The sequence below is a fragment of the Monodon monoceros genome, unplaced genomic scaffold, assembly GCF_005190385.1.
Source record: "Monodon monoceros isolate NGI ecotype Baffin Bay Population unplaced genomic scaffold, NGI_Narwhal_1 Super_Scaffold_3, whole genome shotgun sequence".
Lineage (NCBI taxonomy): Eukaryota > Metazoa > Chordata > Mammalia > Artiodactyla > Monodontidae > Monodon > Monodon monoceros.
Window position 1 is genome coordinate 10,874,884 of NW_021703780.1, and position 18,870 is coordinate 10,893,753.

The following is an 18,870-nucleotide window of genomic DNA, read 5'->3' on the forward strand; positions in this document are numbered from 1 at the left end:
TCTCCAGCTTCTACAGCTGTTGTTAATTTAAAAAGTGAGGAGAGAGGCTAGGGGCATATTCATTTAGCCCAGACTCATTCAGTGTATAGACTACAGTCCTCTGGCACCAGTCTCAACAACAGAAGTAATCGGGGGTTTTCACTTTCTTGTGTGAAGTCCTAAGCCAGAGGTGTGTCAGGCTTGGCAATATAGCCCCCTTGGCTTTTCTGGCTCTGTGACGTAGTTTGGGTTTATTTTTCTTGTTCTCTGGAACTGGTTGTTTTTGCTCTTTCCACTCTATCAGCAGAGACAGTTTTATGAATATACTGCATTCTCGATCAGTCTGGCTGCCAAAGACTCATCCATTTCTAAGTCAGCAAGCAGAGAGCTTTGTGCGTGCCCCAGCAGGAGCAGCCACTATCGTTATAAATGCAAGAGGTAGTGTGTGTCCTCCCATAATCCGTAAATGTCGTGCATCAGAGAGAGGCAAAGTATTGTATTCAGGGAGGTGCTATCAAGGTAAAGAAGGCTTTTTTTTTTTTTTTTTTTTTTGCGGTACGCGGGCCTCTCACTGCTGTGGCCTCTCCCGTTGCGGAGCACAGGCTCTGGACGCACAGGCACAGTGGCCGTGGCTCACGGGCCCAGCCACTCCACGGCATGTGGGATCTTCCCAGACCGGGGCACGAACCTGTGTCCCCTGCATCGGCAGGCGGACTCCCAACCACTGTGCCACCAGGGAAGCCGAAGAAGGCATTTTTAATTCCTGGATTTTTAGAGGTAAAAGTACCTGGGTCCCAAGAAGCTTAGCTAAATTTCTTAGCTAATTAGCTTAATTAATTAGCTTAGCTAATTAATCCCAGAGAATCCAGGTTTTCTGACTCCTGGTTCTGCATCCTTCTCCACCAGCTCTCAGTACTGATGCAGGAACGGCACGCTGAAACCTGGACAACCTTGCCTTTTTCCCTTTCCGCAGTGCCATGCTGCAAACATGGAAGACTTCTAGGATGGTGCCTTGGAAGCCTCTTTGCTCTGCTACTTGATTCACTGTCACCAGGTTTTTTCACCCACTTACTCACAATGGAACCACCACACACTGTGTTGATTTCTCAGCTTCTGTCTCTCCCTCTCAGGCTGGGGAGCATCAGGTGAGGCAGACTCTCGCAGGGATACCAAGAGTCCTGTTTGTAACACTGCAGATGTGTGTCGCACTTCGCAGTTTACAAAGCATGTCCACATTATCTTGTCTGACCCTCACAATGACCTGTGGGAGAAGCCTGCAACATATCATATTATTAATATTTCAGAATGAATTAAGACTACATTTGTTGAACTCCTGTTACGTATCAAGGACTCTACTGGGGTTTGGGGGGTTTTTTTTTGAATTTTATTTTATTTATTTTTTTATACAGCAGGTTCTTATTAGTCATCCATTTAATACACATCAGTGTATACATGTCAATCTCAAACTCCCAATTCATCACACCACCACCTACTGTGGTATTTTATACTCAGGCCCTCTGCTAACTTGTTTGGGGATTTTATAAAATTATGAAAAGGTGCCCTTTGGCGAAATGAATTACTCAGAGCTGCCCCTTCTTCTTGGGTGACTCAAAGCCAGACCTCAGGCTGTATTTCAGCCCACTTATCCCCTTACATGGAGGTTGTGTAGACGTTAATCTGTTCACTTCTCATAACAGACCTTAAGGCGGACAGTGCTGCCTTTCTAAACACTGGAAAACTGAAGCTCAGGGAGGATAAATGTCTTAGGCAGAGCTACAGGGCTTCTTGGTCTTAGAGCTGAGATTAAACTCCAACTCTTCGGGCTTCCCTGGTGGCGCAGTGGTTGAGAGCCCGCCTGCCGATGCAGGGGACACGGGTTCGTGCCCCGGTCCGGGAAGATCCCACATGCCGCGGAGCGGCTGGGCCCGTGAGCCATGGCCGCTGAGCCTGCGCGTCCGGAGCCTGTGCTCCGCAAAACTCCAACTCTTCTGAGTTCTAAGCTCGTGGTGACTTCTCCAGACCATTGTACCCTCAGCCTGCAGCAGAAGCCTCTAGCAGGCCCCGCTCAGCCCTCAGAGAGCAAGCACCAGGCTGCCTGTCCTCCAGGAGGCCCTGGGCACTTGTCATTTTGCCGATGGAGGGAGCAGCCTCTTCACAAAGTGGTGGCTCTTAGAGGATGGTTCTCGACTGTGTACTGAGTCCCCTGGGGACCTTGTCATGATGCAGATTCTGAGTCAGAAGGTCTGGGCTGGGCCCTGAGACTCTGCATTTCCTCCCAAGAGGTTCTGCCACAGCTTTTAGTCCATGAACCACACTTTGATTAGCAGACCCTTTGTGTAGGAGAAACTGCTCCCTAAGTTCTACCTTTTCCCGCTGCTCTAAAGACATGATGAGAAGGAAAATCAGCAAACGTTTACAGAACATCTACTATGTACTAGGCACTGCTGGTGAACAGGTGAGGAAACAGCTCCACCCAGCATGACTTAATGAACACATCAGGTCCACCTACTGCAAATAAAAATTAGCAACAGGTCAAGAAAAGTGAGATGGATTAAATCCACTGTCTATGAAATGCTGTGGTAAAGGGAAATCGGGGGCCGTGAGAGCTCAGTGGTGACGGATGGGCTTCCTGAGGAAGCAGTTCAGTAATGATGAAAATGATAGCAACGAGAAGTATAGTTACTATTTATTGAGGAGCCAAGTGTCAGGCACTGTGCAGCCCAGTTTATGTACTTATTTAATTTTCACATGAATCGCGTGATATATTAACTCATCGCCGTTTCACAAACTGGAAAACTGAGCGTCAAATAGATTAAGCAATTTGCTGACGCTCACAGAGCTAAATGAATGTGATTTTCTAGTTTATCTTCTATTTCTAGTAGCACAAATTTTGGTAGTGATGTCGTGCTTCTCCATCCCATAACTTGTGGCACTTTCTTCAAGTGTGGCGTCCACCTAGGTCAGAGTGATCTGGAGGCTTAATTACAAAGCAGATTCCTGGGCCTCATTGTAAACCTACTGAACCTGAATCTTTGAAAGTGAGGCCCAAGAATTTGCCTCTCCTGCTGAAGTTGATGGGGCATGTGGTCTTCAGTTTTGCTTTGAAGGGTGAGTGCAATTTTGATCATCAGGGAGTAGCAGATAAGTCCGGGAAGAGGGATGAGCATGGTTATTGGGAAACCCTGTGTGGAAACTGGCCTAACAGGATGGACCGGAGTGAGAGACACCTGGTGGAGTGGGACAGGGACGGCCCGGAGTGTTGCCCTTGGACTTGCAGTGTTTTCTGGAGCCGTTGGGAGACTTCAACCATGACCTGTGTTGTAGGGAGACGTTTGGTACAGCATGGGGATGGATTAAAGGGCTGGGACCCAGTTGTCAACACAATCAAAGGAGCTGAGAGCTGAGGTCCCAGGCCGGTGTAGTGGTCAGAGGGGCAGAGAGCACAGAAGCTTGAGAGGGTTAGACAAAGAGCCAGAAACGCAGGGTAGCAGATCACATGCGGCTGGCTCTGAATCCTGCTTCCAGATCTGTTATGAGGAACGACTTGGTATTAAGATGTCATAAGGGGCTTCCCTGGTGGCGCAGTGCTTGAGAGTCCACCAGGGGACGCAGGTTCGTGCCCCGGTCCGGGAAGATCCCACATGCTGCGGAGCGGCTGGGCCGGTGAGCCATGGCCGCTGAGCCTGCGGGTCCGGAGCCTGTGCTCCGCCACGGGAGAGGCCACAACAGTGAGAGGCCCGTGTACCGCAAAAAAAAAAAAAAGAAAAAAAAAAGTCATAAGAATATAAAAATCGGTCTTGCCAAGGTACTGCCAATCTGAGCTGCCCAGGCTCTCCTCATTTATCCACATGTTATAGAAAGATGGGGGCTGCAGAGCTAATTCACTGAAAGTAGACAGTTTCACTTGACTTTAACCTTTTTCTTCATTTCCTCTGTTTGTACCACATCCACTGAGCCAAAAATTATTTGACATGATTCACTTTCCTTCTCTCCCCTTATTTAATTGGTGACCATGTGCAGTGAAACAACCGGAAGAGAGATGCAGGTAGGAAAGGAGAAAAAGGGGTTCTCCATGGGCCCTGGCATGTGTTTCTTAGAACAATGAAAGGAACCACCTCCACTAAATTGATCCTGTTGGTCATGTCTTCCTTGCCCGTTTTGTTAGAATTCCTGGCATCCACTTGGTCCATTTTTCTGGTGATGAAGCCAAGCAAGCTTTGCTGTGGAAGTAGTGGCAAGAAATACTGTGTGTGCAGAAAGTTGTAGCTTAGCAAGATGGGTGGAATCCATCAGTGTATCACTGACCCTTCTTAGGCAGACAATTCCATGCTGCCCTCCTGGCTCTGCTTTCTTCTGCCCAAGCAAATGAGTCCCTACTGCCTTAGCCAGCCAGACCCACAAATGAAGGAGTCGTGGGTTAAGGGTCCCTGGATGAAAACCCTAACACTTCAGGACACATTGTACTTGCTGGGTCTGCGCTGTGGCTTCCAAGAGCCACAGGAGCGCACCCTTCAGTAACAGGACCCAGACAGGGGTGCCGAGTTTCTGCATCTCAGCCACTTTGGAATTAGCACTGCCTGCTTTGGTCCTGAACATGGTGACCTTGTGTCCTGTGCTTGGAGGCTCATAGGAGCAGGATGAGCTGTCCAAGTTTCTATTTCTGAACAACATGTAAATTTATCCCATAGCAGAGCATCACAGCTTCGGCTCGTTCTGTAAACGTGTTGAGCCTCTTGCTAGGTGAGCTGGGCACTGTACAAGATGCTGAGGCGATAATGACAAATTATTCACGGTCCTTGCTCTGTGTGGGAGGAGATAGCTGCGTAAACAGGAAGAACGGTACAGTGTCTTCAGAGTCCAGGGCTATCATCTGTAAAACGTGAGACGATCATAGTGTGTACGTCACTGGCTTGTTGAGGGGATTAAGCTGGTGAGATAAGAGAAGCACTTAGAACACTGTCTGGCTCATGGTGGGAGGGTTGGCAGTATCTGTCACTGTCGTCATCGTCACCATGGTTGTTGGCACTGACCTACCACCTGCCCACGGTGGGTCCAATGGCTGCAGAATAGGGGGAGTGATGTAACCCATCAGGAAGGTTCTCAGTGGAGGTAACGTTTGAGCTGAATCTTGAAGGGAGAGTAGGGATTGACCCAGAAGACAAACCAGAGAACTGAGGGCAGGTAACCAGGGCTCTGGGGTTTGAAACATCAGGTGGTTTGGGGAACCCAGCAGTTCAGGAGTGAGGGTGGTTACCTGGGGTGATGGGGAGAAAAGAAGGCCGATACAAAGAGAAGGAGGGGGCCTCGAGCGCCCTCCTTGGGCTTCTCTGTGAAACAGGAGAGGAAGTCTGTGGAGGTGAAGAGCCTCGAGGCCACCAGTGGAGACACAGCAGCCCTTCTGAGCATGTGAGGGACAAAGGCCAGCCAGGGACTTAGCTGAGGAGGGAGACTGAGCGTGGGTCAGCAAGGAAGTCAAACCCACAGGAGGAAAGCAGGCCGTGTCCCAGGAGAAAAGGAGCTTTTCAGGTGCAACAGGCAAGGTTATTTCTAGCCGGGGGAACCAGCACAGACTCTATAGAGATAAAGTGGGGACACAAAGAGGCCTTGATGATGTGTCGGGAAGCTGGGCTTTATTTCCGGGCCATTGGTACGTTTCAAACTGGAGGGCAACAGGATCAGATTTGTGCCAAAAGAATGTCATTCTGGCAGGACTGAGGCTGTCAAACTGGAGAAGGCCACACTCAGGCAGATAGCTGGAAAAACATCGAAGGCCTCAGAGACCAAGAGGCAGGAGCCTGCAGTGCTCCCGGCATGAACAGCGGGTGTGAGGTCACATACCCGCCCCGCCTGCCACTGCCCCCTGGCCCGGCTTCTCCCAGGTGGCCTACAGCCCACAGGACTCAGCCATGGATCCGCCGTCCCGAGGGCTAGGTGATTTTTAGGAATATGAAGTCCAGACAGGGGACTACAAGGTCAGCCCAAAGACACCCTGAGGGCTGGTCTGTCTGACCTGGAGCCCCCCTTAGTTTGGAGCATCTCTGGGAAGTTTCAGTGCCAACGTCACGGAACCAAGGGGTGGGGTGGGTGCAGGTACCATAAGGGCCCCAGAGTGCGTGTTGGGGCCTCCCTACAGTGGGAAGAACCCACCGTGGATGCCACGTGAGTGGTCAGCCCAGCCACCGTGCTCACGCCGAGGCCCGGCACAGGGCATCTGAGCCCTCTCCGTGACCACGAATCCTAGAAAGCCTCCTCTCCGGTGGGACGAGCATCCCCACATGAGGGAATTAAGGTTGGTGGCATTAAAGTCACCTCTGGAGGAAGACACTCTTAGTGGACTTGAACCCAGGGCTGGCTTCTAATCCCGTGCCTGTTAGAAAGCACCAGCCGAGAGGGTATTTCCACGTTACAGTGGCGCAGTTGTCGGCGTCGCGCATGTCCTAGCAAAGGTCTCTTTGAAGGTGCTTGGGTTTCCATGAGCAGAAGAGCGCATTCCCCCTTTCTGCTGGTGAGCTTCAGCCTGGCAGCTGTGTGACACACGCCACCGGCACCTGGGTCCCTGAGGGCCTTGGGGGGCAGCGTGCTTCGAGCAGGAAGTGAGAGCTGGTGGGTGCTTGTTGAGTCGCGCTCACCTGCCGGTTCTTTGGTTGAAGCATTTCATCTCGGGGGCCCGCCTCCAGGACCACGGTCCCCGGGTGGGCGCCTGTGATGTGCTACGTTTTTTCTGACGCCCCCAGACTCACATCTGCCTCTCGCCCTCCTTCTGCCGCAGATCCTGGCGCCCCTGTGAAATTGCCTTGTCTGCCAGTGAAGCTGTCGCCTCCGCTACCTCCAAAGAAAGTCATGATCTGTATGCCCATGGGGGGGGCCAGACCTCTCCCTGGCATCCTACGCGGCCCAGAAGAGCGGCCAGCAGGGCGGGGCCCAGCACCACCACACCGTCCTGCCCTCCCAGATCCAGCACCAGCTGCAGTACGGCAGCCTCAGCCAGCACCTCCCCGCCACCACCGGCTCCCTCCCCATGCACCCCTCGGGCTGCAGGATGATAGATGAGCTGAACAAAACGCTGGCCATGACCATGCAGAGGCTGGAAAGGTAATGGAGGGGGAAGGGGTGAGGGCAGGAAAGGAGGGCTTGGCGATCCGACCATGACCAAGGAGTGAGAAGACCAGCGCAAGCAAGGGCTCACACCCACTTGGGGGGGTGGGGTTCGGGAGGGGGGGGTGAAGGTAAAATCAGACCAGAATCTGAATGTCAAGGAGAGTATGGAAGAAAAAACTGTTGCCAGTTGCCAAACTATAGAACAGTCACACGTTTATCGAAAAGAAAAAGTAGTGCATATGTATACACATGAGTATGCGTGAGTGGGTGGGTGGATAGATAGATCGTACATATCGTGCTTCTGTAGACCTTAACGTGTTTTGGAAGCAGGTGCACATCATCATTAATGTAACCCCTAGGGCAGGGAGATGGGGAGAAAATCTTTTATTTTTAGATTTTGTATCTTTCTGTACTGCTTAATTTTTTACTTTGTGTATATTACTTTTATGATGTAAAAAACAAGGTGAATGTAGACTAAGAAGAGATGAGAGCTGGCAGGGCGGTGGTGGAATGACAGAGGGAAAGGTGGAGAGGTACGCCCTCGTTCTTGCCGATGGAGGAAGCAGCAGACGTAGTCTGATTATACGAGTTTGAGCCTCAGATATTTACCAACAACTGGTGAAGTCCCCTCTTTGATCAGAATCTCCCTCCAGTAGCATTGCAGGGAGAGCTGCCAAGGGTGTTCCAAGGGCAGGCCTGCAGCGGAGACCTTGACTCCCCACCACCCAGGGAGATCTCTTGTGCTGGTTCTGGATCGCTTGCGTGTGTGTGTGTGCACGCACGCACGCACGCATTCAAATACCACCTCGCTTGTGCCCAAGAGGTGGCTGAGATTTCCCAATGTGATTCCAACCCAGTGTAGTTAACTGGGTCCTGCAGACCAGATAGGAAAACTGCAGCCTGGAAAGCACGCAGCCGGTCACCGGGCAGAGAGCCAGGGGCGAGATGGACACAGCCGAGAGCTTTCTGTTGTAGTTTCCTGACTCTCAGTGGCTTTTCCCTCCCTCTGTGTCAGCCAAGTATTCTATGTTTGGAAAATTAATGACTCCAAGAGAAGTTATCACTAAGAATTCTGACTTGATAGGTTCACGTTAATATCTCCCTTCACTGAAAAAAAAAATGTATTTGGCCATTGCCATCATTTTCAACTACTGTTATTGTTAATGAGGACAGTCATAATTGAAAATTTGGATGGCGCTTTTTAGTCTATTATTAATACATACCTTTATTATTATCTTAATCCTCACACCACCTAGGGAGACTTGAGTCAGCCAAGAAACTAAGGAAGGCTGAGTTCCCCAATGCCAGCTACTCAAACTTGGTGCCCATCTGCAGAAATTGTACAGAAATTGAGAACAAGCTTTTAGATACCTTCATAGCAATTTGACAGGATAATTTTTTGTCTTACGATAAAAAGGGGTTTTATTTGTTGTGCATTTTTATTATATTTTTGAAAGCATCAGTTTGTGATGGATTAAAAATTGAAGTAAATCAACCAACCGACCAACAAAACTGGTCCCTCCCCATAGACATTTTTTTTAACATCTTTATTGGAGTAGAATTGCTTTACAATGGTGTGTTAGTTTCTGCTTTATAACAAAGTGAATCAGTTATACATATACATATGTTCCCATATCTCCTCCCTCTTGCATCTCCCTCCCTCGCACCCTCCCTATCCCACCCCTCCAGGAGGTCACAAAGCACCGAGCTGATCTCCCTGTGCTATGCGGCTGCTTCCCACTAGCTATCTACCTTACGTTTGGTAGTGTATATATGTCCATGCCTCTCTCTCGCTTTGTCACAGCTTACCCTTCCCTCTCCCCATATCCTCAAGTCCATTTTCTAGTAGGTCTGTGTCTATTCCCATCTTACCCCTAGGTTCCTCATGACCTTTTTTTTTTTTCCTTAGATTCCATATATATGTGTTAGCATACGGTATTTGTTTTTCTCTTTCTGACTTACTTCACTCTGTATGACAGACTCTAGGTCTATCCACCTCACTACAAATAACTCAATTTCATTCCTTTTTATGGCTGAGCAATATTCCATTGTATATATGTGCCACATCTTCTTTATCCATTCATCCGGTGATGGACACTTAGGTCGCTTCCATGTCCTGGCTATTGTAAATAGAGCTGCAGTGAACATTTTGGTGCATGACTCTTTTTGAATTATGGTTTTCTCAGGGTATATGCCCAGTAGTGGGATTGCTGGGTCGTATGGTAGTTCTATTTGTAGTTTTTTAAGGAACCTCCATACTATTCTCCATAGTGGCTGTATCAATTTACATTCCCACCAACGGTGCAAGAGGGTTCCCTTTGCTCCACACCCTCTCCAGCATTTATTGTTTCTAGATTTTTCGATGATGGCCATTCTGACCTGTGTGAGATGATATCTCATTGTAGTTTTGATTTGCATTTCTCTAATGATTAATGATGTTGAGCATCCTTTCATGTGTGTGTTGGCCATCTGTATATCTTCTTTGGAGAAATGTCTATCTAGGTCTTCTGCCCATTTTTGGATTGGGTTGTTTTTTGGTTATTGAGCTGCATGAGCTGCTTGTAAATCTTGGAGATTAATCCTTTGTCAGTTGCTTCATTTGCAAATATTTTCTCCCAATCTGAGGGTTGTCTTTTGGTCTTGTTTATGGTTTCCTTTGCTGTGCAAAAGCTGTTAAGTTTCATTAGGTCCCATTTGTTTCTTTTTGTTTTTATTGCCATTTCTCTGGGAGGCAGGTCAGAAAGGATCTCGCTGTGACGTGTGTCATAGAGTGCCTGCCTGTGCTTTCCTCTGAGAGTTTGATAGTGCTGGCCTTACCCCCATAGACATTTTGACAAGCACTGTCCTAGGTAGTAAGTCGAGCGGCCAAGCCTTCAAGCCTGGATCGTCCTCCTGCAAATCCAGAACTCCTTTGACTATAGCACAACCGCTTTCCTAAAGACAGCTAGCAGTGAATGTAATTTACTGCCCTCACGTCTCCTGTGACCCCCAGTATATTTTTGTATCTCTTCCGGAGTTAATAAGCATCTGAAAAAGATACTCACGAGAGCATACTAGTAGCATATTGCTAAATACATTTGCACCTAAAACATGCCATTTAAAGCTTCCATTGAAAGTACTAACCAATGAGTTATGTGATATTCCTCAGTTCAGTAATTTCCGTGTGTATTTATAGAATATTTCAGTCGAGTGTAAACCAATGAATAGGTCTGTTGGACCTACACTCGGTCAGGTTCTTTATTGAAATGAATCAAAGACAGCAAATGGGGAAGGAAAGGAGATACTGGGATATTGCAGGTGGAGGAGATTGGAAGAAGGGCAGCCTGGTCTTGGCAGCTGAGCCAAGGCAATCTCCTGTGCTTTGTGTCACCCCCGGACCCTCCTTACCTCCTGTCTCCCTCCCCACCAACCGTAGGCCAAGGTATAGTGTTGTTCTGGTGGGCCAGCCCGGACACAGGGAATTAATGCCTACATCATCAGGATAGCCCTACAGAGGGCTTCCCTGGTGGCGCAGTGGTTGAGAGTCCGCCTGCCGATGCAGGGGACACGGGTTCGTGCCCCGGTCCGGGAGGATCCCACGTGCCGCGGAGCGGCTGGGCCCGTGAGCCATGGCCGCTGAGCCTGCGCGTCCGGAGCCTGTGCTCCATAACGGGAGAGGCCCGTATACCGGAAAAAAAAAAAAAAAAAAAAAGATAGCCCTACAGAGAAAGCGAGGTCTTCTTGCCAAACAAAGACTGAGAATGTTTCTGAGGATCCACGTCGTCTTCCAGGAGTCCTGGAAGGATCTGGGAGCAGAACAGGTCATGGGCCACCTTTCAGTTTAGTGCAGGAACTGCCGCTGTCTCCAGTGATGTCACCTTTCTTTTTACGACCTGGAAATTCTCCCTCCTACCTGTCAACATGATTTCACTCTTGTTCTGGCCAAGTTTCATCCAGAAAGGATGATTTCTTTTTTCTCCTGACAATTTCCAGTGACCCCAAAAAGCACTGCAAGAAAGAAGGAACATTACTGAATGCATAGGCATTCTGCCCGCAGAGAACCTGAGATCTCATAGAACGTTCATGCCCTACAGGGTGTTAGTCCAGACCCATGGTCTGATCCTGGTGAAACATTGTAGGTAATGCAGAAATTGAATGATGAATTTAACAGCATGAATGCCTGACTTTGGACTATAAATTTGAATAAATAGTCATCTTGTAATTGAAAGGGACCTTTAAGACCAAGGCAGCCAGCCTGCTGCCTGTTGTAGCCTTTCTGACGATTTGTCCTCTGGTCTCTGTGGGAATGGGACCCTCCCTAGGTACCAAGATAGCCTGCCCCACTGTCCAGATGGTCTGATTACTACGAAGTTCTTTCTTATGTTAAGTGAAAAGTGTTACTTACTATAATCCCTTGTCCCAGTCTTATTTCTAATCTTCCTTTCCTGTGAGAGGCTTTCAAATCTTTAAAAATAATTACTGTTCCCTTTATCTAGTGGCTTCTCTCTTTCAGGCTGATAATCCCAAATTCATGGAATCGTCTGTTGAGACGGTTTCTAGATCCTTTACCATCTTATTCCTCCTCTCCCAAGATTGCTCTAAATCTGTTTTGACTTGTATGAAGATGTTCTTAACTGTTAACCTAACCTGACCCTACTTAATGACATTGAAAGATCACATTAGTTAGTTACAGCGCTGGCCCGCCAGATTTGGGGGGAAGGAGGGAACTAGAGACCAGCTTCCGTGTTTATCAAAGTCACGAGGCAGCATGGCCAATCTGGAGGCAGCCCCTGCATCATGGCTGAGTACATGGGCTCCAGAATCTAATTGCCAGGGTTTCAGTCTCAGAGATACCACTTCTTTTTTGCCTTGGATTCCTCATCTTTAAAACAGGGATAGTAATAACACCACCAACCTCGTCAGGGTTGTTTGTGAGGAACAGGTGACAGTCTACATCAGTCGTCTTATTACATGGCATATAGTAAGTGTCCAGTAAGTGATAGTGAATGTGAAGCAGAATTCTTCAGCACACAGAATTGACCTTCGGTTCCCCTAAAAGGCATATTGCAAACAGATTGGATCCAATCTTGTTGGAAATTTCGTGTCGGTTTCCTGGAATTCGATCATCTCCATTTATTTTCTCTTCAGTGATGAGTTACATCTTCTTTGGAGGCCTCCTTCCACAGCAGCGTGGTTGCCTCGCAGGGCCACCCCTTCTGCCCTGGTCCTCATTCTTCAACGGCGACTCGGGCTTGAGCCTGGCGAGGACCCTCACTCTTAGCTGCTTTCTCTCCAGCAAGGAGAGAGATTGAGCCCATCCCAGAAGAAGGGCTGGGAGGCATGGGGGTGTGGTGTGAGAGCCCTGCCCGCCGCTGCTGCAAACCAGTGCTCTCTTCCCTTGCCCGTTTGGTGATGGAGAGATGATGCTGCGACATGTAATGCACCTGCCCAGTAAGTCGGGGAAAGAGGACAGTCAGTAAGCACGGCTCTGCTCAGAGCTCCTAATGTGGCCCTTGGGAGCCAGGAGCAGGTCAAAGCCTCTAGGAATCCAGGCACTGCTGGAGGTGGGAGGGAGCTGCCTTGTGTGTCCCTTTCCCTCCCCTCCCTGCCAAGCGTTCTGCGACCTCCTTATACTGAGAATCTTCTGGGCTGGCTGCCCTACTGGGTGGAGACAGGGTCCAAAGAAGAAAGGAGGATGTGTAAGAGGCAACCCTTCCTCGTCCTCTGGGGTAAATGAGCTTGACTTGCTACAAATGGAGAGAACAAAGGCCTGTGATTTTTAGTTTCCATTAAACTATTAGAGAAATATACATATATTTCTATAAATTTTTACGTCTTCGATATGTCTGTACAATCCATTCCCTCTGCCCTGAAGCCTGAGCGAGCACATGAAAAAGCTCTGAATGTGTCCCGTTCAAAGGCGTTAGTCAATTAAATGATTAAAACTTGAAAAGAAGTATATTATTCGATGTTTACTTTTAATACCTGCAATCAGCTCTGTGACCTAGGTGGCGTCCATCCTGGAATTCAGACTGAAAATCCTGATCAGACACTAACTTTCTTTCCCATCTTAGTTCAGTTGATCAGTTCTGTGTGCTCTGGTTTCCGTCTTAGTAAAATGAAGGCGGGGTGTGTACACGTGTGGACCCTGAAAGAATTTCAGGAAGAGTCTTAAGGGAATGCACTTCAGACAAGTCCTTCCCTTCTCAGTGATAGGCGACTTCATGCTTGCAGTGGCTCCTGCCAGAAATCTCGGGGTCACCCTTGACACCTTTCTTTGTCTCATACCCTGGGGCTGATGGGTCAGCAAGTCCTAAGAGGTCTGAGAATCTGTCTAGGCTGGGCAACCTCCTACTTGCTCCTGCCGCCCCGCGGTCTCAGCCCCCGTGGTCCCTCACCTGGTTTGCTGGGTCCCTGCTACCTGGTCTGCTGCTTCCACTCCTGCCCCCTCAGTCTGTCCTTAACATGACAGTCAAAGAGATGAGGTTTAACGAAAATCTGATCATGACTCTATTCATTCGCTAGGGTCGCCAGAGCAAAGTACCATAGACTGTGGGGCTTAAGCAGCAGGAATTTACTGTCTCACAGTTCTGGGGGCTGGAAGTGCACAGTCAAGGTGCTGTCAGGACTGGTTTCTCCTGAGGCCGCTGTCCTGGGCTTGCAGACGGCCGTCTTCTCCCTGTGTCCTCACACGGTCTCTCCTCTGCGTGTCTGTGTCCTCATCTCCTGCTCTGATAAAAACACTAGTCATTTGGTTAGAACCCACCCTACTGACCTCATTTTAACCGAATTACTCCTTTAACATAGTCACCTCTGAATAAGTCACAGTTTGAGGTGCTGGGGATTAGCATTTAAGCACGAATTGGGTGGGAGTGGAGTTCAGTCCATAACAAGGTGCACAAGTGCTCCTTGGCTTTCCGGCTCACAGAGAGTAAAAAGCAAAGTCCTTGCCTCAGCCCAGAAGCCCACCACAGCCTGGGCCCCTGTCGGCCCCGTGACTACATCTGCTGTTCTCCACGTTGCTACTCTCTCCTACCACAAGGCCTGGACATGCTAGTCATCCTCCTGACAAAGGGCCTTTGCGTTGGCTGTTCCCTCAGTTGAGACTGCTCTTCCCTCCAGTATCCTAAAGTCTCCCTCCCTCGCCATCTTTGAGTCTCTAGTTACCTCCTCAGTGAAGCCCTCCCTGATTGCTCTATTTCAAATCACAGCTCTCCTCCCAACACAGCCTATTCCCCAGTCCCCCTTTGTTCTTTCGTACATTTTTCACCATCTAACATTCTACGTTTGCCTTTTACTTTCCTTGTTGCTCTTTCTTACCTAGTAGAACATACAGTCTGCAAGGGTGAGAACCACTTTGAATGAATGAACGAATGAATGAAGAATGAATGTAGACCCCCTAGTAGCTGCTATGGTATTTCCTTATTATTAACCCACTTTGTCCTGATGGATATTTAGGTTGCTTCTGCTGTTCTTTTTCACTTTTGAGCTTTGAGTTCTCACAAGACACACATTATGTAAATATTAAGTGGTGTTGATCATGGGGCAACCGTGTCTTTAACCTTTTGTATTAATTTTGCTCATGATCCTAAAATTTTTGAATGGTTCCCTCTGTCTGGAATTCACCCCATTTTGCAAAGAAAAGTTCTGCTTATTTTTCAAGACTTTATTAAAATACCACATCCTCTTGTGATCGCTTCTCAGATTCCCAGAGGAAGCTCTGCCTGCACATCCTCCTCTTGCACCCACTGCGTCCTGTTGTGCGTTTCTTGGTGTATTCTCTGTTAGATGTGGGCAGGAGCCATCCTTGCCTTCCCACTCGACTCCCGCCCCCCCCAGTTCATCACAGGACCCATGATATAGGAAATATTCAGTAAACATTTCTTAAATGAATTTTATCAAACGTTCTTATGGGGCTTCCCTGGTGGCGCAGTGGTTGAGAGTCCGCCTGCCGATGCAGGGGACACGGGTTCGTGCCCCGGTCCGGGAAGATCCCACATGCCGCGGAGCGGCTGGGCCCGTGAGCCGTGGCCGCTGAGCCTGCGCGTCCGGGGCCTGTGCTCCGCGGCAGGAGAGGCCACAACGGTGAGAGGCCCGCGTACCGCAAAAAAAAAAAAAGTGGACAAATAAATTACAGTTCTGATAAACTCATGCTTCTTCTACCTTTTCCTATCGCAGAATCCCTGAACAGTTAGATTAGAAAAGCTGTGACATTTTCCAGGAGAAAATTTAGCCCCAGGAGAAAATTTCATGCAGTCACTGAGGCTAAGGACTTATACACCTTGAGTGAAAAACAGGCCCAGCGAAGAAAAAGGAAAGTATCGGTGTTTCCTTAGCAACCGGAAGATCCATCAACAAGTTTTTATTGAGCACCTTTTCTGAATGGGGCTCTGCTTGGCACTGGGGATACGGCGATGAACAAAATATAGAGGACGGCTGCCCTCGGCGTGGCTTAGAGTCTGCTGGGAGTGTGACCTGGGCGAGTCAGTGCCAGCGAGGGAGCTTGGGGGAGGGGAGAGCACTGCAGGGGGTCAGCTGGTAGGTGGGCTTCTCTGGAGAGCTGCATTTAAACTGAAATCTCAAAGATAGAAAGAACCAGGAGAAGACGGAGAAAAGGGATGAGAGAATATTCTAGGCAGATTAGAGGAAGGAGTGGTACACTGTCTCCAAACGGGTGATGAGAGTTTTAGGAAGAAAAGGCAGGAAGTTGACAGTTATTCTCCAGCTTTTTAGAGGGACAATTATAGAGAATGAGAGAAATGACAGAAGACTGTAATCTGATGTGAGGAAGAGCCTGGGAACCATTGGAGAGAATACAAGAGATCTTTTGAAAAGATCAGGCTAGCAGCTGTCCCAAATGGTTTACTTGTAGGCTTCCTAAAGAAAAACCCTACAGGTGAGATCGTCTGCTAATGTCCTGTCCAACCCTGTAACTCCATGTCAGTAATACTGAAGTTATCTCTAATGTGAATGTTTTTAGAAATAGAGTGGTTTTACCTCTCTTGGGAAGTTAGCTATACATTGGTGTTAATACAGATAGTCCAGACCAACGATGGTCAACCAGAACCAGAAAGGCTTCCAGAACCATCTTGAACTCTTGGCAACACTTACTGAGTACTGCTTACATTAGCTAGAGATTAAATTACTACCTGTCAAGATTATTGAAAAAGGAACAATTTCAGCATTGGACAGAAGAAATTGAAATCAGTAGCCCTGCAAACCCCTTCAATCTTTAATAATTCTGTTATTCCATAATTATCTTTAGACTTTTCAAAGATGACACTTCATTTATAATCTTAGTATAAAAACATTTTGGGGTGACAGTTACTTTATGTGGCCTTCAGGGTCACAGGAAAGTCTAAAGAAGGATTCTCGGTCCTGAACTAGATGGTCCCTGGGGTTTCTTCTAGCTTTAACAGTCTGACGTAATTACCGCATTGGTTTATGTCAGTGTTTCCACCTGCAAATCCGTGTTCACGATGATGAGTAGCTGCGCCTTGGTACCAGAGCAAAAATGAACCTCTGAATAGCTAAATGTTACTTGCTTGTGAAATGGCATTTATTTGAGGAAGTTCGGTACTTTCTTCATCGTAGAGCAAATGGCATGCATTTTCAAATGAAATGTGTTTCCAGGGAAAGGTTCTCTTTCTTATACTGATGACCGTCTCTTCAACATCTCCTCCAATTCTGGTGAGACATTTGTTCCTGCCCCTTTGAGGCCAGAGTTATCAATGTCTTACTTTAGGTCAGTGCTTGGATTTTACAGCACGTATTTATCATCTGTAAGTGGCTGCCTGTAGCTGTTGTTTTGCAATTTAACTACTGCTTTAAGAGGCAGAATGAGATTTCAGAACAAGGTAATGTCACCCTGAGCAAGACAGATCCTCCGCTTCAAGGCTGGTGAGCCACCTGGTCAGAAGAAGGTTAAAATGAGACTAGATGAACCACTGACATCTTTCAGAGTCTTAAGAGGATAAAAAAGGAAATGTATTTTTATAAGAGAGAATCTGCCCCTGAACTCCTATGTGTACATCAGTAGAAACCCTGCCCTTGTTTAATGAATAAGTATAGATGCTTTGATCTTCTTGGAAACCCTTGTCCAAAAAGATTTTGCAGACCACAAATATTTAAAAAGCTAGGGAATTCCCTGGTGGTCCAGTGGTTAAGACTTGTTGCTTCCACTGCAGGGGGCCTGGGCTTGATCCCCGGCCAAGGAACTAAGATCCTGCATGCCACATGGCATGGCCAAAAAAAAAGTTAAAAAGCGAAAGGAAGTGTTTCGCAATGTGGTATCAATGTTAACTTCTCGGTTTTGACAAATATACCATGGTCATGAAGGATGTTGACATTAGGGGAAGCTGGCTTAAAGGTATATGGGAATTATCTGTGCTTTCTTTGCAACTCTTCTGTAAAGCTAAAATTATTACAAAATAAAAAATTATTACAAAACAACCCCCCCCAAAAAGAACCAAAAAAAAAATAAAGGAAGTTTTTTAATCAACTAGTGGATAATATCCATAATGAATGGTTTCTGATAAGTTGCTGGTGTTTAAGTACATCCTTTGCTAAAACAGCGACTACCAACATTGACGTTTACAAAGCACTATCCTCTGATCTTGTAAGCAGTTGTGAGGTAGGTAGAAAGGTCTCTTCATTTACCTGATGAAGAACCAAAAGAGCAAGCTGCTCAACTAGTGAGTGGCCCAGCTGGACCCAAACATGGTCCTCACTCCACATCATGCCTTCCTGGCACCACATCCAGCCAAGCATGACCTAGGACATTGGCTGATGTCTAGGGACAAAGGCCTGTGGAAAAGCCACCACTGTTTGGTTCCTCCATCGGAAATGGAGATTGCTGTTGGTGAGATTCTGGGTGTCTTACGGTTTTATTCATCACATCCTGACCCCAGACGCTATTTCAGAAATGTGGGTCATTGGTCCCTGGAAGGACAGACAACGGGATGTGCATGAACTAACTGACATTCATTACCATGGCTGGAAAAAAAGAAGCTCAAAACACATCCTCCACTCAGGGAAGCTCAGTCCCCTGGTCTATATATAGAATGGTATCACTTCCTGCTGACTAAGGTCCAACAAAAAAAAACAAAGGCTCCAATGTTGAGTTTCTTATCTCAGAAGGCTGCGATAGAGAGTACAATGTGTGCCTGCTTTCCTAAAATGAAGCTGATTAACTGTTTTCTTGGGTGTCAGAGGTTACTTCCGTCATTTTCCAGCCGCAGGCGCTGCAATTTGTAGCATAATTTCTCACACGTTTTTGGGCTCCGAGGAGAAAACGTCTGACTGTTACCTCTCCTTTCTGAAAACTCTTTTTATAACTCTGTGCAGTCAGAATGACAAAAGCTGTTCCTGTTTCATTTCATTTTCAGCATCATATTGGAGGGTAATAAATTTTCTCTGTCCTTTCAAGAGATTATTGTCTTCTTTTTTTTTTTTAACAATAGGTGCAGTTGAAATCATATGTGGGAAAGCAGTATCCCTTTATGACACGTTTTTCTTTAAAAATGGTGGTGAAATGGTTCTCATGTATTTTCAAGGAAGATGAAGGATTTAAAATAGGAATTTTTAATTTCAAACCCTGCCCCTGATTTCCTAGGAGAGTATCAAAGGTGCTTGATAATGGGTAATCCCGTGCCCAGGGATGGGTCACGATGCTCCACTATGCATCTACCTATTATCATGTGATGGAGAAACAGTGATGATTATAAAGCTCCCTTGAAAGGGAGCCAACTGTTTAATGACCCTGAGTTGTTGTAGATGTCTTGCATTCATTTCTTGATGAATTATTAAAAATAA

At 47.4% G+C, this 18,870-nt stretch overlaps 1 protein-coding gene across 1 annotated transcript in view; it reads left to right on the forward strand.

Moving 5' to 3' along the window:
- Window positions 1-18,870, forward strand: part of PHACTR1 (phosphatase and actin regulator 1) — a 535,135-nt gene that overhangs the window by 464,970 nt on the left and 51,295 nt on the right. Inside the window, 2 exon segments of the mRNA XM_029242440.1 lie at window positions 6,749-6,837; window positions 6,839-7,071. Coding sequence (XP_029098273.1) covers window positions 6,749-6,837; window positions 6,839-7,071 — 322 coding nt within the window.